The following is a 23,277-nucleotide window of genomic DNA, read 5'->3' as shown; positions in this document are numbered from 1 at the left end:
ACAATAAAGATCTGATCTTAGAGTAAATCTATTTACAAATTTTTTGCACCTCCTTAATCGCGTACAGCTGATTCTTGGTAAGTTTGCACTCGTAGTCGTCGACGGTGCGAATCGGTCTGTACAGAGGGCGAACCCAGGGCGTTAGTAGCTGCTCTGGAACGGGTTCCTTTTGACCTCCCGTGATGAAACTAATGATGGTTCCCGCTACAACGGCTATGACCGTGCCCAGAAGCGAGTAGTACATGAATCCCAATCGGAAAACCCAAGGCACCTCGGAATTGTCGTGTCCCTCAGCGTCGACATAGAAGGTAGAGGTTTCCGTGCTGAAGATGGGGAATGGATCGAAATTGATGATGATTAGAGACGGACGAATGAAAATATCAATCGAAAACTTACCCAGTTGAATTGAATCCCGAGCAGCCATCATACCGTAGCGGCAGACTCTGATACTTAAGATTCCCATTAAGGATCTCCAACTGAGCTCCTGCTGCTATCACGCCTAACGCTCCCAGTGAAATAATCGCTCCCCAGAATGCACCCTGCATGAGAGGCTTGATTAACTTCAATCCTAGAGCCAAAAAGTATCCCTTCTTACCTTAGCATTGATTTTCGGGGAGAACATTCCAAGGAAGAAGATCCCCAACAGCGTACCGGACGTCACTCCGGCCACCGAGATTCCCAAACTGAACACACTGCCCAGCTTCTCGACCACAAACACCAACAGGAAACAGAGTACTCCAATGAAGACGACCATAGATTTGATGACCGTGCTTGCCGTCGACTCGTTTAAATTGAAGTGAGGCTTCACGAAGTCATCGTACATCGTTCCGGATAGGGTATTCATGGTGGTCGACATCGTTGATAGAGCAGCGGAAAAGATTCCCACGACAAACAATCCGGGCAGGCCGGGAATTTTCTGAGCAACGTCCAGAACGTAGTAGGCGAAAATCTGATCGTTTTTCTTCACCAAACCGGAGTGAACTGGGTCACAGTCGTGGTATTTACTGAATATCAGCAGGCCATTGTAGACGGAGCACAGCTTTACGATAATATGTCCGGCACCGAATATCCAAACTGCCCTAGAAGTGGGTTAAATTGAGCTATTTTGTAACTTTAAAATATGCGTTTGTGGTCACTTTTTGGCACTCGATAGATCTGGAACAGTTAGGAATCGTTGTACGCATTCCGGGGATACTCCAATAATAGAAATCCACATCGAAGTGAGCCCTACCGATACTAGCCAAAACGATGACCGCAGGGTGGGATCAGGATCCACGCTGAAAAAATCGCAATTCATTAACTGTTATACACATGATAAATCAATACGTACTTGAACCAAATCAGTCGATTTCCTGCATCAGCAATTTTGAAAATGTTAATAAAGCCACCCAGCTGCAGAGTTCCGAGCGTCATTATCACGCAGAGCGCCACCAGCATTGCTCCAAATTGCAATGTATCCGTCCATATCACAGCGCTAAAACCATCAAAAAGAATCGATTAATCAAACCTCACTGTTCAGTCCGAAATAACTGTTGAATTTGCTCAAACCGTATTCCTCCAAAAGTGGTGTAGAAAATGCAAATACAGCATATGATTGGCGTGATGATGTGCAAATTGATCCCACTGACTGAAAACAAAGGCAGCATGTTTGAACAACGGATAACGAACTGTGATTGAAGGCATTGCCGTGTGTTACTTACCATGACTGAATGCTATCGCCGGTGTGTAGATTAGCACCGGAACGTTTAGCAGACAGTATAGCATGTATAGGAGGCTGGCCAACGAGCGGACCCGTTTGCTGAAACGTAGCTCCAGGTATGCATAGCAGGAGGTTGTTTGCAGTTCGAAGAACACCGGGAGGAAAACGTACACCATGAATATGGTGACGATTATTCCGGAGATGGAACAGGCCCAGTACTGGCTGCCGTAGCGGTACATTTCCGCCGGGACGCCCAGCATCGTGACGGCGGAGATGTGACTGAAAATGGAAGCGGGTGATTGTTAGTTTTCCCTTAATTCATTATAATCCACAGGATAATGATGTGTACTATGGGTGATATCTATACTGCCGCTCCATTTCATATTGGGACAACAATCGAAACACATGCGATGTAACACAGGTAAGCTTAGGTTAGGTTATTTTATTAAAGAGATTGAAGGTTGAATGGCTGGTTCGCAAACTTCTATTTTGTGTATTTACGTCAGCCTAATTGCTGATGGATCTGAACGAAAATCGATAATTATATGAAAAAAAAAATGGCATGAACATCAAATGTAAGGATGGATTTCTTACATCCAATGCATGTTTTTGGACAGTAAATGTTATGTCAGTTCTTACTAGATAGTTGTCCCGGGAGGAAAAATCCCGGGATTCCCGGATCCAGGTATAAACGCTTATAAATTCCGTAATCCCGTGGATACCGGGATTTTTATTTCGACTCGATTTTATTTCTTTAAGAACTTGAACCAGTAGGATTTGATTGCAAGTGCACCATGAGAAATATATTCGGTCACACAGTAAATGCTCAATATTATGCACGTTAAAGGGTGATACGGTCAAAATTTGGTCAATATCAACTTGACGTATTTCTTTCAATTTTGCATTTAAAAAACCTGAACACCCCTCATTTTGAAGGTGTGTGTGTGTAGAATGTTGCTCCTACTTTGATTTTGGAATACTCTTCAGTTGTCAAAATGCCGTCCAAGAAAAAAGAGCAGCGTATCAAGATTTTGCTCGCGCATCGCGAAAATCCGAGCTACTCGCACGCAAAGTTGGCAAAATCACTAAAAGTTGCCAAATCAACCGTTACAAATGTAATTAAAGTGTTTGGGGAACGTTTGTCGACAGCCAGGAAGTCTGGATCGGGGGGAAATCGAAAACCGGAAGCCGCTGAGACGACAAAGAGAGTTGCCGGTAGTTTCAAGCGAAACCCTAACCTCTCTCTCCGAGATGCCGCAAATAAGCTGGGTGTATCGTCTACAATCGTGCATCGAGCCAAAAAACGAGCCGGACTATCGACTTACAAGAAGGTAGTGACTCCAAATCGCGATGATAAACAAAATACGACGGCCAAAGCGCGATCCCGGAGGCTGTACACGACGATGCTGACGAAGTATGACTGCGTGGTAATGGACGACGAAACCTACGTCAAAGCCGACTACAAGCAGCTTCCGGGACAGGAGTTTTATACGGCAAAAGGAAGGGGAAAGGTAGCAGATGTTTTCAAGCACATGAAACTGTCAAAGTTCGCAAAGAAATATCTGGTTTGGCAAGCCATCTGTACCTGTGGCTTGAAAAGCAGCATTTTCATAGCTTCCGGGACTGTCAACCAAGAAATTTACGTGAAAGAGTGTTTGAATAAACGTCTGCTGCCTTTCCTGAAGAAACACGGTTGTTCCGTACTGTTTTGGCCGGATTTGGCATCTTGCCATTACAGTAAAAAGGCCATGGAGTGGTACGCCGCCAACAACGTGCAGGTGGTTCCCAAGGACAAGAACCCTCCCAACACGCCAGAGCTCCGCCCAATTGAGAAATACTGGGCTATTGTCAAGCGGAACCTAAAGAAGACCAAAAAAACTGCTAAGGGCGAGCAGCAGTTCAAGGCAAACTGGCTTTCTGCGGCGAAGAAGGTGGACAAGGTGGCTGTACAAAATCTGATGGCAGGGGTCAAGCGTAAGGCCCGGCAATTCGGATTTGGAAAAGCGGAAGCCTAACTGAATATTTTTCCTGAATTTTATACTAATTGAACTTGAAAAAGCAATTTAATTTGATTTTTTAAATAAACGATTTCACCGATTTACACGCGTTTTCTCTTGACCAAATTTTGACCGTATCACCCTTTATAATAAAAAGATTAATGCAGTTTGCGCCACATGCGTTAACACAGTATAGTTGGTATTTTGGAAACGAACCGTGTTTTACTGATCCTGTGAGACTAGGACTTCGTTAGTGGGAAATTATATTGAATACTACGAATTTTGAAGTTGTTTAGATTTGAATTTAAAATTCTTATCTGCGCACACTGTTGGAGCATATGGTTAACAAATCTCCTACGGAGTCTGAGGTGTTTTAGTCAGCTGAAGATGTTTCCAGTTTAACAATTTAGGAATATTCAGCAATAATCACTACTTTGTGTGTCCCTGCGCTTCGGTCAGAGAGCGTATAGGACGTCGTTGAGCCAATTTGGTCGTGGCACACTTCGAGTATGAGAGAGTAATTGCAGTTAGATTGCCTGAGAAAAATGCAAGTACTTTCGCAGATTACCCGAAGTTGCGATAGTGAAGGTATGTTCACATACAAGCAGACATAACACTCTTAAAACGTTCATCGAAATCGTTTTTAACGGTCAATTTAAATGTTTCTTAGTTGGTAGTACCGCCACTTGTGGTGCACAAGATCAATTCAGCAGCATTTGACGTTTACACACTACAACCAACTTTTGAGTGTATTGCCCATCAAAGTATATACGACAGATGGCGATAGGGTTTACAATGATAAATGTTCAATGTGTTGTGTCTGCTTGTCAGTGATATAACATTGAGGTAACGTTAGGATAAAATCAAAACATTGAGAAATATAACGAATCACTTTCAGAAATACTTCACTTCGCAACCGATGAACCATTCTGACGGCCATATGAGTACCCAAGTAACCATATAGTCGCAATATAGCTTGTATTTTCTTACTTTACTTTGCTTGAGTATGGTTAGTCGGGGAATCTGATGAAACTGTCACTTCTTGAAACTGATCCCTTTCGTATTTCTTTCATTCTCCTTTCGCACACGGAGCGCACTTTGGACGTGAGCCTCGTCCCAGATCACCATGGCAATTCAATAACATATAGTGGACATGAAACCGACCAAAAAAGGCGGAATCATATTAGAACCAACCAACCAAGGACGATCTACGGAAGGAAACTGCCGGTGAAGCACGGAATGAAATACGAAGTGTGAGAGAAAAACTCCAAGGGATTCCAAAAGAAGCAATTATCGACGGTGGAAGAGCAGAATATGGTGAGAGCTTTCCATTTATTTTAAAAAAATTAAATATCAAAATTAAACTAAATACCTACATGCCAGGTTTGAAAACAATGTTTTCGAACCTGGAAGTGTGTATATATAACCAATATCCATTTGATAACGGTAATGCATACATGCGGGGCTTATTGTGAGTGAAAGTAACCTCGGAATGGGCGTGACTCTCCAGACATTCTGAAATGGGTTACTGGATCTGCAATAGAGCTATCACCTTCTAACTCCCGGACTAAAGCTGTCTACAATGACCATAAATGCTGCATTGTAGAGAGAGTACTTTGTGAAATACCATTGATTTCTAAGACAATTTTAGCCCTTTAATTTGATATACAAATCAAAGCACTCAAAGTATTTTGGAAGATGATAGCGTACTCTAAAAATGTATGACAGTACTGTCAGTGTAGTGTTTAATGAATATTATCTCCCCCCTTCGTATTGCTTTTATTGTGATTCATTGAAAGTATTGCTCACATACAGAACTTTTTGCTTAAGATCGTTGTAATGAGAAGAACTCGTGAAAAATAACAGTGAAGCAAACCGTTAAGATGCCGATCAAATTTCAAAGATGTAGAATTTCAAGGACCTTCAGAGATCTTCAACAAATTTCGTAGAACTTTCGAAATCTTACTAGTAGCATAAATATTGGCAACTTTCTAGAAGTGCAGTAAACAGAAGTTCAGATAATTTAGAAACAGCTCCGCAAACATTGCAGTAGCTTAGCAATTTTCGTAGAATTTCAGTGAACTTCATAAAAGTGCTGAGAATGTTGTAGAGCTTCGGTAAATGTAGTAGTTCAGAGAACTTGTGTAGAATTTCATCAAACTTTACAGAACTTCGGGGAACTTCGTTGACGATAAGGGTTTTAATTTTACTTCTTTGAACATCTTAAAACTTCAGGGACTTTTTAGATGTTTAGGAATATCGCACAAATTCAGGAGATTTATTTGAAATTCAGTGAGTTTCATAGAGGTCGTTTTAATTCCGGAAAACTTCGTTGAAGTGGGAACATTGCACTACTTTGTTTAGTTACCGAAAACTTAACTTAACTTTGTTTAGTTACCGAAAATTTCGTAAAAGTTCCAGGACCTTTTTTCTACTTCAGATGTCTTTGTTAAAGTAGTTTAATGTACATGGAAAAATTTAGGGAATTCCGTAGAATTTCAGAAAATTTACTACCCGCATAAATCACAACCATACGATTACCACATTAAAAATGGTTTATCTTCCTCTGAAAACCATAATGAGAAAGGTTCAGTCAACTTTAATCAAACCATACCTAGATAAAGTTTTGACCATATTGATTAAGGTTTTCGAAGACCCAACCATATGAACAATGGGTGGTTAAGAACGTTCACCATACGAAATCTCGCTTTTTCTCATACATTTTTAGCAAAACAACTATAGCCTTACCACATCAGAAAAGGTTCTAGTTGGATATGTGAAACTATTTCCATTAACTTTCGAATAAGGTAGTACGGTTTAGAACCAACCATTGTTGTTAACTTCATGATATACTATGAAATGGTATAAATTACTATACTTATTGACGTTATAATAAATACTGTCGTAGCTTATCCGGAATACAGCCATCATGGGTTGTTCTTTAATTTTAATGTGATTTACAAGATTTCTTTTTGTGGACACCTCCCTTGCTCTTGGTAACATGTTTATTGATCTAATATAAAATGAATAGATAAATGAATTTGCCCTGCAAAACAAACTCCATTCCATTTCTGGAAGATAAAAAGGCCCCGGCATAACGTACCTGCTTCGATTTCCTTTTTGGATGATGTGAGCCACCAACATCGAAATCTCCTTCACATGTAAACCGCTGTTAGCCCTGAATATTTGTGTAGAAAATGCATGCGCTTTTAAGAAATATTTTATGCTTTAAGCTAATATTACCAAGGGTTTTAAAAATAAAATAACGAACAAAACAACACAATGAACTCACGAGCACCGTTTCAATCAAAAGCGTTTTCTTCTGTTTGTACAAATTGTAAAAACATAAAGCAACCATAATCGAAACACGTAAGCGTTGTACAAGTTGTTTACAACTTTTATTCGTAATGTTTTGTAACAGTTCAGTATAGTTGATCAACCGTAACAAAATTTAGCTGAAACATACCAGAAACTGTAACAGTTGAAAGTAGTGTTTCTTTAATGTTTATTACATTCCATAAACCATAACAAAACTATTTTGTGTAAAGTTAACATAGCTAGTAAGGTATCAGTGAAGTTTGAACTGTTCTAGAAATGGTATTTTTCTATGCGGGTAGACCTTAAGGGAACATTGCAGAGAATCAACGAAATTTTCAATAGTTCAGGTAACTTCGTAAGAGTATAGTGAACTACATAGTAGTTCAGCAAGCTTTGTGTGAGTTTAGTGAATAACGTAGCAATTCGAGAAACTTCGTAAAACTTCATAGAAGAACAGGTAGCATCGTAGAAGTTCAGGGAATTTCATAGAAGTGCAGGGAATTAGGTTAGGTTTCTTTGTTGAAGAGACTTTCATTCATATGCAAGTTTAGGGAATTTCGTGGAAGCTCAGTGACTGATGAAGACTACACATTGTAGTCGAAATAGGTATCTGTACCAAGCCTTTGGGATTTTCCTTATTAGAGAGTTGAATAGATTTTTCTCCTTTAGTATACTTAAATCTTTGGTTTTAATTAGTTAGGTAGGTTCCGATTCAACACATTGTAGTTTCATTTTTATATCTGTGATCTTGACTTTTATACCTAGGGGATGAGTAGGGTAGAGAACTACTTCGGTCTAATCGCCGATTTTGGGCCTATCGAGCAGAAAACTTCAAATAAATCCACGATATCAGAATTAACAAGTCAATTCGGCGTTTGGTACGATAATTTAGTTAATAAGTTACCGAATAAAGTCAATGAGAACGCGTGATATGAAGGTTTGCACCCATAATTCCCACAAACAAAAGAAGTTCTCCGACCGAATCAATTTTTTTCTTTATCCGATAGGCCGAAGTGAACTCATTGGCGGTTTCAATGCGTTAGGCCGAGTTTAAAATCCGTAGGCCGAGTTTGGCGTCAAGAAGCAGTGTTAGACTTATAACAATATCTAAACAATTTGTTTCTCTATATCAAATCTTACGGTACGTACAGAAAGGTAAATAAATTTGGAAGCCATCAGTAATAATAGCATTCCGTTTGGTGCTAAACTGCGCTAGATTAAGAAAGACTAAGTGCGGGTTGTGCTTAATAGGCCGGAAATGGGGTAGTTAACCCTACTTAAAGGGGTTAGATTTTGAAAAGTTCTTTAGTGGGAATGACACTGATGAAGACTGCACATTGTAGTCGAAATACGTATCTGTCATTGATACCAAAATTAATTAAGTGGAATTAAATAGAAGATAACCTTTTTTTGATGTTTTATCAGATTAGCTCAAAAAATTTAAAAAGGATTAAAACTTAGTTCAGGAACCGATTTTAAAGTTCACAAAACGTACATAAATCTTTGTAGAAGTGCAGGAAACTTCGCAGACTTTTACAGATCTTCGTAGATATTCACGAATTTTTCAAGAATTTGGGTTGATCAAGTATTACTCTGAAGATCTTCAACTGATCAAACACACTAATATCGTCTCCCAGACGAGTAATTCTCGCTGAAACCAGTCAATTTTTTTGCACGAGGCTCTTAAAAACCATTTTTTTGTACTCATTCCGAAGTTTTAGTTATGAAACTAAATAAATCGATCGACAAAGGCCAAATTGATGGAACCCTTGGTAGCTAGGAGCTCTCAAATAAATGTATCTTTGAAAATTCTCAAGAAACCCCATAATGGAAAAAGTTAGACCTTTCCTTTGACATGTTCAAAAATTTTAGCGGCCATAAAGAATTTGGATGTATTCCTTAAAATGTGTTCTTTATGAGCTCACCTTCCTCCGATTTTGAAAATAAGCACGTCATTGGAAAGCTGAATCTTTGTCCTATAACATACAGTTCAAATTTTCATGGATTATTCCTTTTGTGCACCCAATTGCATACTGCCTGAAAGGATTTTTCATGACCTTTCAAAATATTTTCTTCAGTGTTGAAATTGATTGACCGCCCGTAGATGCAACTTCGTTATTGCCAGATTAGCTGTAATTACACAGATAACCAATAGGCGTTGCTTGGGTAGGAATATGTTTACGTAATACTCGCTTTAATGAAAGCCGAGAACGCCACTTCACTTCCACGATGTTGGATAAAAGGGTTGGGATTGCAGCAGGATTCGTTTTGATAAACGATATGCTGAATTGATGTCCTAACGATTCAATAGTGCGAAAGAGCTTGGGTATAAACCCATGGTCTTCTGCTCAGCAAGCAAAATCGGTCGCCACTAGGTTACCGAGCTTCTTATATCACAAAACAATTACGATCAAGTTTTCGCTCAATTTGTTGTTACTATGTTTCGATCCCGGCGACAACCTCTCCGGAGACGACACAAATTGCTCTTGAGAAGAATTTGATCCAATGAACACGTCGTTCCGAAAACTCAAATATTACTTCTTTTACGTACCCGTCATTTTAGCTCAATTTCATTACGGTCAATACTGAAAGGTGCTTGGGTACTAACCCACGATCTTCTGCTCAGTAAACAAAAACGGTCGCTCTAAAGCCACCGTGCCCCTTACATCAGAACAAGCTACGACCGATCATCGTTCATTATCGGCTATAAAAAGCTATTACAATGAAATGAAATCCTCGAAAGTAGTTAACAATGTCTTCTAAATCGGATCAGGCTTACTAAATGTCTAAATATACGTGCAAAGGCCTCAAAATCCAATATCAATCTGAGTAAGAAATTAACCAGTAATAGACCCCCATACGGTAGTAGAAAATACACAACTTAACAGCAGCAGTGACAATGTTGCACATTTCCAGGGTCAGTTGTTTATAAACAGTTGCTACCGCGTCGTCAGCGATGCGCGCTGGCTTAACTAGGTGCTTCGAGAAAGGTCAAAGTAAACATTGGTGAGTAAGCATCCTACATAGCCGTTCCTACCGCGAGGAGCATTAATTCTTGTTAAAAAAACAGACACCGACTTTCCAAGAGAAAAACTATCTGTCTCGCTTTATATGTACATACTGGAGAAAAACTATTGTGTAGAGTTTAAGTAACAAATTCATGTATAAAAGGTTTCGAAGAATAAAGAATCGGGGCAGTTGTTCTGATGAGTTTATTATCCGAGGTTTGCTAGGTGCGGACGAGCACAGTTCCAACCTCAGGATAACTGATTCATCAAAGAGCTTTTTCCATACAGTAGAAATGGAATTGCACTGTCTTTCATTTCACGGAGAAAGAAAGACCACGCGAGTTGTTGCTCTACGTTGGGCGCTTCACCACGGGAGTGAAACATGGATGCGCAACGGAGTATGGGCAACAATCAATACGAAACTAACGATTTTAAATTGGCTCACCACTTTAGTAGCCTATTGGTCCCAAGCAAACGATTAACGTACCCTATTCTAGTTGAAATTCTATTACTACACTATGTTTGTTTTGATTCGCTATGAAAGTTTGACAGATAACATCAGGGGTGTGTGGATTCATGCAGGGGTGAGTGAAATAGCTTGGGACTGCTTGGGACCGTTGTTCTGGTACTGAGTGAGCCAAAAATAATAATGATTTTCTTCGGGACCCAGTGGTCTTAGAGTTACCTCTATGGTATGGGCGCTTCAATACGTTTTACTTTTTCGAATCGTTCCACCGTTTTCTATTATTAATGATTTGCTACAATAGAGGCCTGGATAGGTCAACTCAGTAATGTAACGAGGCTGGGGATTTAACAAATGATCTTTTACTCAATATGCAAAAACGGTTGATCTAAAGTCACCGTGCCCCCGTCACCGATGAACAAATCAAAGGAAAAAAATAATCAATTGATTAAAAATTAAATTATTTCTTTTGAACATGCGTAATTATACCAAAAATTGTTATCTCCTTTATTAGGGACATAAAACCACTGTGACAAATAATTTGATCTATTTTAGTTTAGCCCGTGTCTTTAGTTTAGCTGATGTCGTATTACCATAGAGGTAACTCTAAGACCACTGGGTCCCGAAGAAAATCATTATTATTTTTGGCTCACTCAGTACCAGAACAACGGTCCCAAGCAGTCCCAAGCTATTTCACTCACCCCTGCATGTTCTGCATGAATCCACACACCCCTGATGTTATCTGTCAAACTTTCATAGCGAATCAAAACAAACATAGTGTAGTAATAGAATTTCAACTAGAATAGGGTACGTTAATCGTTTGCTTGGGACCAATAGGCTACTGAAGTGGTGAGCCAATTTAAAATCGTTAGTTTCGTATTGATTGTTGGTATTACTCCATCACTATTGAGAAATGATGAAGCATTCGGTTTTGATGCAGTTGTCATTCTTGCCTTCATCGCAAGGAATCGCCGCCCGTACGCCCCTTTGTCTTCCTTTTCCTTTGTATTCCTTAGCAACAAAATTAAGCAATGACACCTAGTAGTCTTTACCACTTCAAACTAGGGAACAACGAACAGAAAATTTGGAATCACATAGGGGAAACGGCTCTAAGATTGGGCCCATCGGCTTATGGATCTAAGATTGGGCCCATCTCTAAAAATCTGCTATTTATCAATTTTATCTAGATGAACGCGTCATTGGGACGGTACTAATGGATATTTTCGGTCGCTATTGAAAATTTATTTGATTGCTGAATTTATGTTTGGGCCCAAATTAGGAGCATTTAGGCCGACATTGGGCTGGTAAACGGCTGGACAATGCGTACCATTGATACTTCGCGTATCTGCAGGTATAAAATAGACCCCACTAGCGGTCTTTAGCCTCTTGTCCAGTAACTCCTATCCCTATCTCCCGGCGGTGCCGGTTGGGGTACGAGTAACCATAGGGAAGATCGGGTAACCAACCCCGGTGGGACCTTGGTCGTATACTGACAGGGAAGGGGGGGACTCCTCTCTCCGGATAGTGCAGTCTTCGAGCGTCTGGTCTGTTCATCATGGAGGTGCGGCTCAAAACGGCGTCTGTTCTCCATGTTAGGAGCGGCTGATCAACGTCCTGGTGCCAGCATGGGACTCTACACAGTGCTGTGCACGATAGTCCCCCGCCCAAGTAACATTGTTAGTTTTATTGAGGTTTTATAGCATTCTACAAGTCTAAATCATGGTATACAGAACCCTCATAAAACCCAAAATGTTACTTGGGCGGCGAGACAATGGGGGTTGGTGCAGGCCCTACAAGCCAGCCGTAAAAAAACAAAAGTACAGGAAGCAAGCAATGTAAATACGAACCGGAACAATCGACATAGACCCAAGCAACGGAAACGGACTAACGATTGGCAACTCGGGACATGGAACTGCAAGTATCTCAATTTCTCGGGAAGTACCCGCATTCTTTCCGATTTATTGAGGGTCCGCAAGTTCGACATCGTAGCGCTGCAGGAGGTTTGCTGGAAGGGATCGTCGGTACATACGTATAGGGATGGTTATACCATCTACCAGAGCTGTATTGACATGAGCTGGGTACAGCTTTCATCGTGATAGTCGCCCAGGAGGAGGAATTCAGACCGGTTATAGAAAAGTTCAGCGCTCACCAGCTAACGAACGCCAACGGTCTTAGACTCATCGATTTTGCCGCCTCTAAGAACATGGCCATACGTAGTACCTACTTCCAGCATAGTCTCCCATATCGGTACACCTGGAGATCACCGCAGCAGAAAGAATCGCAAATCGACCACGTTTTGATCGACGGAAGGCACTTCTCGGACATTATCGACGTCAGGACCTATCGCGGCGCAAATATCGATTCGAACCACTACCTTCTAATGGTCAAGGTGCGCCAAAAACTTTCCGCTGCCAACAACATTCGGTACCGACGCCCGCCACGGTACAATCTGGAGCGACTGAAGCTGTCCGAAGTCGCAACTGAGTACGTGCAATGCCTCGACGCAGCGTTGCCTGATGAGGGAGAGCTCACCGAAGCCCCTCTTGAGGACTGCTGGAGCAACGAGCAGCGCTGCTTAAGGCACCGTTGGGTTCGTGGAGCGGAATCAACGGAACGATTGGTTCGACGAAGAGTGTCAGACGGTTTTGGACGAGAAGAATGCAGCGTGGGCGGCGATACTGCAGCAAGGAACCCGTCATAATGTGGAGCGATATAAACAGAAGCGAAGACAGCAAACCCATCTTTTCTGGGATCAGAAGCGCCGCCTGGAAGAGCTGGAGTGCGAAGAAATGGAGCAGCTGTATCGTTCTCAAGAAACACACAAGTTCTACAAGAAACTCAACGCATCCCGACAAGGCTTTGTGGCGCGAGCCGAAATGTGTCGGGATAAGGAAGGGGGTATCTTAACGGACGAACGTGAGGTGATTGAAAGGTGGAAGCAGCACTACGATGAACATCTGAACGGCGCAGAGGCGAAGGACCAAGGCGGCAGGAAGAATGGCTTCGTCGGTACAGCGGATTAGGGGGACATGCCAGCTCCCACGATAGGTGAAGTTAAGGATGCTATCCGACAGCTTAAGAACAACAAAGCAGCTGGGAAAGATGGTATCGGAGCGGAACTTATCAAAATGGGCCCCGATAAGTTGGCCACTTGTCTGCACCGACTGATAGTTAGGATCTGGGATACAGAACAGCTACCGGAGGAGTGGAAAGAGGGAGTAATATGCCCAGTATATAAAAAAGGCGACAAACTAGAATTTGAGAACTATCGAGCGATCGCTATTCTTAATGCGGCTTACAAAGTGCTTTCCCAGATCATCTTTCGCCGTTTATTGCCGCTAGCAAGCAGATTTGTGGGAAGTTATCAAGCCGGTTTTGTGGACGGGCGATCGACAACGGACCAAATCTTTACGTTGCGGCAGATCCTCCAAAAGTGTTGTGAATATCAAGTCCCTACGCACCACCTATTCATCGATTTCAAGGCTCCCTATAATACTATTGACCGTGAAGAGCTATGGAAGATTATGGACAAGAACAGTTTTCCCGGGAAGCTGACCAGATTGATCAGGGCTACGATGGATGGTGCACAATGCTGCGTGAAGATATCGGGTGCGTTATTGGCCTCGTTTGAAACTCGCAAAGGTCTTCGACAAGGCGAGGGTCTTTCCTGCCTCCTGTTCAACATTGCGTTATGAAACGAGCGGGCTTTAACATGCGGGGCACGATCTTCAATAAGTCCAGCCAGCTCATCTGCTTCGCTGACGACGTGGGCATTATCGGAAGAACGTTTCAGGCCGTGACGGAGCAGTACACCAGGCTGAAACATGAAGCAGAGAAGGTTGGATTAAAGGTGAATACGTCGAAGACAAAGTATCTGTTAGCTGGAGGAACCGAGCGGGATAGAGCTCGCATAGGCAGAAGCATGACAATCGACGCAACTCTATGGCGAACCCTGTATCCAGAAAGTTGCGAAAGCTGGACGGGTACGATGGGCGGAACACGTTTTAAGAATGCCGGACAACAATCCCGCAAAAATGGTGTTAGTGTTGGTGCCTCGAATCCGGCCGGTACAAGACGAAAAGGAGCACAGCGAGCAAGGTGGTTAGAACAAGTGGAGCAGGATCTTGGAAGTGTGGGACGGTTAAAAAAATGGAGACAAGCAGCCACGGACCGAGTGAATTGGCGTAACTTTGTGATGCAGGTGCAATCCTGAGGGATGTCGGACCAGGATAAGTAAGTAAGTAGGCCGACATTACATCCATTTCCCCTATATGGACACTAACTTATCCATCTTGGAACAATGCATAAAAAGCAACATTGTATAAGATGTGTTCCTTTGACTAGTTTGAACTAGACAGGACTAGGAATAAGTGGTAGATCTCGTAACGTACAACGTCAAGAATTACTATACATATAAAAAAATTGAGAACGGGGAATGCTACTCGTTTTTCTTTAAAATTTATCGCATGCACATTCTTTAAGTTTAGCAAATGTTTACTTCTTTTGAACATGAGCAGTTGTTTTAATATGAACTATTATGAAGAACGGGTATTCAAAATTTCACTGATATAGATCCATCATTGTAGGGGAGGGGACTATATATTAGTATAAGTACATTTCTGGATTTCATCTTGGCGAAACCGGATTATTTCTTGTTTACTTAACTTCCTACCAGTACTACATCACCATTCCATTCGCATTGAACCATTTTAGAAAACTGATTGAGAAAGATAACACTCACGTTGCAGTAAGCGACATCGCTACCGGAAACACCTTCATCTGTTTACTGCCGAGCAGATATTCGGCCGTGTTGTTCTGCTTTTGCTTGGCGAAAAATCCATAGTACAATCCGATCAGCGCCGATATTCCCAGCATCGAAAAGAATATCACATAGTCGATCGTGTTGAACCATAGTCTGGCATGTGCCACTTCCTCCGGTGGACTTTCCATGGTCATCTTTACTCGAAAAACACTACTTCTCCTAACACGGAACTCAACACCTCTCGGAAATACTGCACATATAACCTACTTACTGCACCGCAATCGCAGAATTAGCAGTAGCTCACACGTCACTCGACCGGAAACATTCACCGACTATGCCCGTTGCGACTATCTTAGAACATCTTCTCAGCTGACGAATCTTCGCACGCAACTACGGCTTAAGTGATATGATTTGATCGTGATTATTTTTAGACTGGACAATGGCGCCTACACCACGAGTCTCAAACGACTCAGAATGCGATTTGATGCCCACGTATGTGGGAGAGAAGTCCTTCAACGACTGATATAGAAGCTGCGGATGACCAGCCACTTTAACGAGATATCATTTATAATAGGTAATAAACCGTGAGATTAGGTGCCACCGAGATGGCAGATGTTGGGAAAAGGAAGCCCATTCCTTAAGCACTCTTTGTTCATCAGTGCAAAACAAACATCGGTGATGACCAAGATGATCCGTGGTATCATCTGCTTTCTGGGTGATTGCTGAGGCTTGATATGAATTTTGGAGCTTTGTTCACCTCTTATTCTTCTTCCGGTTAATACAACCCATCGGGAACTTTATGCATTTGAGAGTTTTCTTAGTAATGAATGCATCACAAACATAACAGAGAAGTTGAGAAAATTTTCATCCTCAAAATTGTATAGACCTATCGTTCGTGAATTGAGCTCGCCATCTCTAGCCTATTAGGTTGTGCCTTTACTTATTCGACTATCGGGAGGTACCAGGTTTTATGTGCTGAAGAGATCATTGTTCTCCTGGTTTGGTTGTTGCCACGAGAAATTCGGTCAAAAATTAAAAGAAATCACGATTATTTGATATCAGCAGTAGAACCTGTCCTTTAATTGGAGTACTTTACTGCAATGAAAGATTCAATACACGCTAACTTGAAAGTATCCATTAATGAATACAATCTAATGGGTAAAAATTAACCCATTAATGGGTTAAGCATTTCTTCTTAAAAATGGGTGGAATTTTACTCAATAGTGGGTACTGTCAAGTTAGTGTGCAGGGTAGATATTTTTAACAATGCCGAGGATCTATTTACATTAGGTGCAATGGTTGTGCTAGCCGGCTGAGTTGTGAATGATAAATGATACACGCAACCGGGAAATGTAAGATTCTATTACAGATTTGCAAAAAAAGGTATACAGAACTTGTAATGTTTCACCACATGAAACATATTCTGTATATGGTTGCAGAAGATTTTTTTAAAATAATTTTGAAAAATTTTATGTTAGCTTAATTTTCGATCAAAGTTTGTTTTCCCAAATGCACCACGGGTAGACAATCACATCGTAAATGTTTTATACGAAAATATTTATTCTAGAAAAACTTGCTATAGCCCATTGTAAAAACTACCATTATATTTTTTTTAAAGAAAAAAAATCCGCGGATGCAAGCTAGAATTCGACCATTACGTTTGATGTTCATGCCATTTGATTTGGGTGTAGGGTATATCATGTTAGTCTACTTGGATTGTTAGGGAGTGTACGTGGTTTTCTTGACGTAGACCATTTTGAGAAGAAACTTATATTTGATGAAAGATAACTTGTATCCAGTTGAGCAAGGTTGTGTGCAAGTATGTTCTTCATCATTGATATTCACGTCCTAAATGGAACGTTGCTCTTGCAATCCGAATTTCGCATTTCGCGCCAAATCGTATTCGGAGCTGGCAGCACCCTCTCAAATTTCAATGAAACTTTCTGAATGTGTGGACCTTGACTAAATATGCCACTTTTCTTACAAAAACTTTTTCATGTCTGAACTGATTTTTTTTTATTTGCCATTTTCACACAAAACTAAACCAGTGAAGCTCAAAATCATCTCAGAATCCAATGAAGCTCAATTTGCGATTCAATTTTGTCTAATCAGCACTTAAGTTCACATAGGGCTCATGATGCATTTCTCGCCAAATCGTATTTGGAATTGGCAGCACCCTCTCACAGTTCAATAAAACTATTTGGACATGTAGACCTTGTCATAAAACATATTATTCCCTTATTCTGTTGTCTACAACTGATGCAAAATTTGATAATATGTGAGAGAAAAAAGACAAGATTTTTCATATATCATATATTTATATATTTTCAATGTTTTAAACCTATTCTCATACATGCTATTTTTTCCTTTTTCTAATCAAGTTAAATATTTTTGGTTCAACTTCTGAATTAGAATACCTTTTTGCCGCTACTTTGTCACCAGTTATAGGTACAAAACTGTGGAATTTCTGTGTGGCAGATATTGTCTTTGTGCTGTTATATAGTTCTTCGAGATCTTCTGACATTTCGATGTACTGTTCAGTGGATATGTACTCGAAACGTAGTTTTGTGATATTTTTATCTGTTTGTTCAACTGCCCAGTTATAAAATTCTCGTGGAGTTGTTATGGTGTTTCCATAATCTCGAACAAGACTAGCTCTCTTTGCCATTCGCTTGAGAGTGCCACCAATGGCATCACAGGGACCTTTTCCATGAGACGTTGCAAAAAAATGCCATTCTGCTTCAAATCCATGCTTTGACTAAAATCTACACAGACTAGCAAAGTTTTATTTTTTTTTATTTTTGTATTGTGGTGCTGCCCCATCTGACATAAAAGTAATTTTAGAAAAATCTATCGATTGTTAATAAAATCTATCATTTTTTAGATGAACAACTGAACTGCAACTGTATCGTGAGTCATTACTTCTGATATGATAATGAAGCTAACATTTTCAAGTTTATTGTCTTTCTTATAATAAACTTCAAATGGATGTATTGTTGTTTGAGAATTGTTCCAGTGATATCCTTGAGCAGCGTTTTGGATAATGAATGAATAATTTTCAGAAAAATCACAAATTGCTAGAATTTCGCCTTCTTTTAATGATTCTTTTTTATTTCTTAGAAAAGATGACTGTTGTTTGAAAATAAAGTCATGAGTTATAAGTTTGTTAATTTTATCAATGAGATACGGAACAAATTCATCAACAGGCTTGATAATCGTTTCCAAATTACAACGATCAGTATTCAGCCACTGTTGAAACACAACATCTTGTTTGTCATTTGATTCTATAATGAGAGAGAGAAGGATTAGTATTTTCCATTTAATTCCACTACTTTTTTTTGCTTATCCTTGACAGATACGCGTATTTCGTCTACAATGTGCAGACTTCTTCAGTGTCTTGTACTAATACTCGACTGCGTACAAGACACTGAAGAAGTCTGCACATTGTAGACGAAATACGCTTATGTGTCAAGGATAAGCAAATAAACTAGTGGAATTAAATGGAAAATACTAATCCTTCTCTCTCTCTCTCTCATTATACAGGTATTTCACTAAGACGCCCACATTCATCAGGATTTGATTCTAATAGCAAAATAAGTTCCTCTTCAATATGTTCATTGGAAGCACACTTTTGGCAAGCACGGAAAAAGCAATCAGTTGTTCTAATAGAAAAATTACAAAGCATTTTTTCTATTATTTCATCTTGTGACATAATTCTTAAACTGTTGATCATTAATTTTACATTTTCATGAATTGTACAAATACATACATTATGTATACCAGTAGAATCAAGCAAAGTGCAATGTTTTGGTCGCAATTGTGTAAATACAGTGAAACCAGTATTAATATCTTTATATTTATCAACAAAAATCATGTACGCTTCTTTGAGGGACATCATTAACAGGCGCTTTTGAACGTGTTCTTTTCGTCCATTTCTAAACTCGGAAACAAAATCATTTCATCCGGGCATAGGTGTACTAATATCATTGTCATCAAAAAAATCCCTAACTAGTTTTTTTGTATCATCGTTGATCCCATGCCCACTTCTTTTGTTGGGTGTGCTTAGAATACCCTGCTCATTAACAAGGCTCTTCACCTGCCTCACCATGCACGTTGGTGCATTGAATTCTGCTACAACTTTAACCACGGACCAAGACTTTGGAAATACTGATAATACTGTTATCTGATCTTTTCTGTCTTGAATTGAACTTCTCCTTTAGCTGCACAATCATTTCTTCGTATGCCTCTACTTTGCTAATGTCTGCTGTATCTAGGCCAAATATATTTTTTCGCACTGCTTGTGTAATTTCTAGAGATTTTATTGAACGATAATCCATGCTCGTCATGTTCCTCGATGACATTGGAGATAAATTCAACGTTTCCACAAAGCCATTAAACTTCTCAACATGGTATGGGCGTTGATCATCTGCTGATAGAACTGACTCCAATGATGGAACCGATGGTACCGTATCTGAAGGAAAGAAGAAGAAAAAATAATTAATAAGTGCAATTAGGAGGTTGCAGTTAAAAGTTGATAGAATCATCAGGATGACTGTTCTTACCTAGCTCATCTACGGATTGATGGCCACTCATTGATGGACCTGGATCATTTCTATGCTGCTGCCCACTAGTTGACGGTTGGATATTTACTTCATTTCCGACGTTTTTTCATAACTGGACTTCTATTATGAGATATCACGCTACGGCATGACTCACAAATTCTCATCGTTTTTTATCAATTTCGTGATTATATCCCATAGAGTGTATTTTTTCTACCATCGTTGACGATATGGCCCGTAACTTATTTTGGTTGCATCTCGGATTATTTATATTTGCACAACTTTTCAATCCTTTGAGCCTTAATTTACTACTTCAGTCCATGATAATAATTTTACTACAACTTGTCTTCACAACTTTCGTTATCAGATTGACTGCTGCTTGTACGAAATCAACCTTAGTTTTATAGTGCTCATAGGTAGAATGAAGTGGTAGGTATATAATCTAAATGGTTTAGGTATAAATAACAGAAGGGCATATAGGAATTATGATGCGATACGTTGACTTCCCAAATCGATGTTGATTCGAAAGAAGATCTCAAATTAAATTTTATTCATACCTAATTCTTTATGGATAATTTGAGCTAAGAATTCTAAGTTGCTATAGGAGTATCGGATTTTGCCTCAGTAGTAGACAATATAATCAATTATATTATTTTCTAATGATATAAGCCCTTTTCATATAGAATTCTCGATTAATCCAAGTGATTAGTTGCTGATTAGACAAAATTGAATCACAAATGGAGCTTCATTGGGTTCTGAGATGATTTTGAGCTTCACTGGTTTAGTTTTGTGTAAAAATGGTACGTTAAAAAAATCAGTTCAGACATGAAAAAGTTTTTGCAAGAAAAACTTTTTTTTCCTTAAAAGTGCCCATCTTGCGATGAATCAACGGATGGTAGTAAACATAATTACCTATCTTGAGGCAAAGTTTCATTCAAATCAAACATGGCCATTTTTTAAATCGACTTTTAATTTTAAAAATCGATTTTTTTCCAGTGTAGGTCTCAAAAGAAATTTTTTTTTTCGATAACTTGGACAATTTCCTAAAAGTCATCCATACAACACATTTTTGTAGGAGTTGTCATTTTTCCATAATATTTTTTTGAAAAAAATCGGTAGAAAAAGTTTGGCCCTTCTCAAATGTTAGTCTAGATAAATTTTGGAAAAACTGAGTATGCAAAAGTGCTTATTTAGTCAAAATCTACACATACAGAAAATTTTATTGAAATCTGATAGGGTGCTGCCAGCTTCGATTCGATTTGGCGCGAAATGCGTCTATACCCAGTTGACTCTTCGACAAATAGAAAGGGAAACTACTATTTCTTCCAACGAGAAATCAGAGCATCTAAACATCAGAGGTCCACTCAAAAGATTCCAAGTCCATTCGAAGCTAAAACAATGATTATTTATTTAGTGAAAAAGACGATTTGGGTTTGATGCTCGGATTGAATTCAAGCTGTTCAAAAGTAAGAAAAGATTATTATTCGGAATTAAAAAATATAAAAAATAGTAAAACATATTTTCCCTTTATTTGAAAAATCTGAAAAATCTGTATATTTTTGAAAAATCTGTAATCTGTATATACATATATCTGTATCAAAATATTGACAAAAATCTGTATGATTACAGATAAATCTGTATATGTGGCATCACTGACTCTGACTCAGACCTCGAGTTAGATGCATGGTGAATCAGAACGACTAAGCTCAATGACTGAGAGAGAGAGAAAGTCTGGTTAGATGAACACATTCTCAGCATTTGTCTGTTCTCCCGCTGAGTTGAGTCGGAATATTTTTGTTATTGCCTCTGTCCTATTCATAGTGAGAGCCTGGTTGGAAAATGAACATTGTGAGTTGTATCTCTCAAATACTGGTACTGAGTTTTCATTGATGCGAAAATTTGCAACATTGACTAAATATACGTTTTTCTTTTTCGAATCGTTCCACCGTTTTCTATTATTAATGATTTGCTACAATAGAGGCCTGGATAGATCAACTCAGTAATGTAACGAGGCTGGGGATTTAACAAATGATCTTTTACTCAATATGAAAAAACGGTTGATCTATAGTCACCGTGCCCCCGTCACCGATGAACAAATCAAAGGGAAAAAAATAATCAATTGATTAAAAATTAAATTATTTCTTTTGAATATGCGTAATTATACCAAAAATTGTTATCTCCTTTATTAGGGACATAAAACCACTGTGACAAATAATTTGATCTATTTTAGTTTAGCCCGTGTCTTAAGTTTAGCTGATGTCGTATTACTCCATCACTATTGAGAAATGATGAAGCATTCGGTTTTGATGCAGTTGTCATTCTTGCCTTCATCGCAAGGAATCGATTCCCGTACGCCTCTTTGTCAGTTAAAATTGTATTCCTTAGCAACAAAATTAAACAATGACACCTAGTAGTCTTTACCACTTCAAACTAGGGAACAACGAATAGAAAATTTGGAATCACATAGGGGAAACGGCTCTAAGATTGGGCCCATCGGCTTATGGATCTGTTCACCATGGAGGTGCGGCTCAAAACGGCGTCTGTTCTCCATGTTAGGGGCGGCTGATCAACGTCCTGGTGCCAGCATGGCACTCTACACAGTGCTGTGCACGATGGTCCCCCGCCCAAGTAACATTGTTAGTTTTATTGAGGTTTTATAGCATTCTACAACTCTAAATCATGGTATTATAAGACCACTTTTCGGCCCCGGAACCGCTGTGTCCCAGAAGGAGAACAGCCAAGACCCCAAGCTACTGGTCTAGAGCCGACGGTAGCTTCCAGGGTGGGCACACAAAGCCACAAAGGTTCCGGGTCTCAGGGCGTTTGGGCGAGGGAGACCTTTCGGATATGAGGGGACCTAGAAAAATGCGAATTTGGTTACCTTACGCTTTATTCGGCCAGTGATGGTAGTGGGGGCGGTGCAGAAATCGGGTGATGGTTAGATCTCGGCCCAACGTGGCTGAAGAATACCGAGGTTGGCAGCTCGGGCGGGATGACGGGCGGTAGTGTCGCTCTAGACGGTGATCGGGCGGTCGCCAGGAAGAGAATCAATTCTTGCAGCGTTGGTGGCAGTGATGGATGCGACGATGGTGGCGGCTATGGACCCAGCGCTCAACTGCGCCTGTTCACTATTCGGCGTCGTCGACCGCCGACGCTGTACCATGAGTGATGATAGCCTGGTGGATAGCGGACCAGCAGGGCGTGTTCTTGAACCGCCGGGAAGCCTGGCTACGGCGATGTGACCTTGGTTGTGGGGTCGCCCGGAGCCAGCAGAGGCCGACGCGGCCACACTGGTCGAATTGCTCCTGGAACTAACAGCCCGCGCTTTCACGGCAACGAGAGGCCAATTCTTGCTAGGCGCTTCGGTGACGACCCGACAAGCACAGTTGCTGAATAACTTTCGGTCCGATAACCCGTACCCGGAGATGATTAGACGGCCGTACTGATACCGGACACTTCCCAAACCGCGTG

General features: G+C 40.2%; 1 protein-coding gene across 1 annotated transcript; it reads right to left on the bottom strand.

Annotated features, from left to right (window-relative positions):
* Positions 1-20: 20 nt before the first annotated feature.
* On the bottom strand, positions 21-15,714 carry LOC135696828 (sodium-coupled monocarboxylate transporter 1-like). Its single transcript, XM_065216344.1, has 8 exons — positions 15,227-15,714; positions 1,701-1,978; positions 1,549-1,627; positions 1,331-1,474; positions 1,137-1,277; positions 596-1,079; positions 397-539; positions 21-323 (listed from the first exon to the last, which is right to left on the bottom strand). The coding sequence occupies exons 1-8, from the start codon at positions 15,439-15,441 to the stop codon at positions 29-31; spliced, it is 1,779 nt and encodes a 592-aa protein (XP_065072416.1). The 5' UTR covers positions 15,442-15,714; the 3' UTR covers positions 21-28.
* Between the last annotated feature and the right edge of the window lie 7,563 nt (positions 15,715-23,277).

This window comes from Ochlerotatus camptorhynchus, unplaced genomic scaffold (assembly GCF_037179485.1).
Source record: "Ochlerotatus camptorhynchus isolate MF236.1 unplaced genomic scaffold, CSIRO-AGI_Acam_v1.1 ptg000062l, whole genome shotgun sequence".
Lineage (NCBI taxonomy): Eukaryota > Metazoa > Arthropoda > Insecta > Diptera > Culicidae > Ochlerotatus > Ochlerotatus camptorhynchus.
The sequence above is the reverse complement of the archived record's forward strand: the minus strand, read 5'-3'. Positions and strand labels throughout refer to the sequence as shown.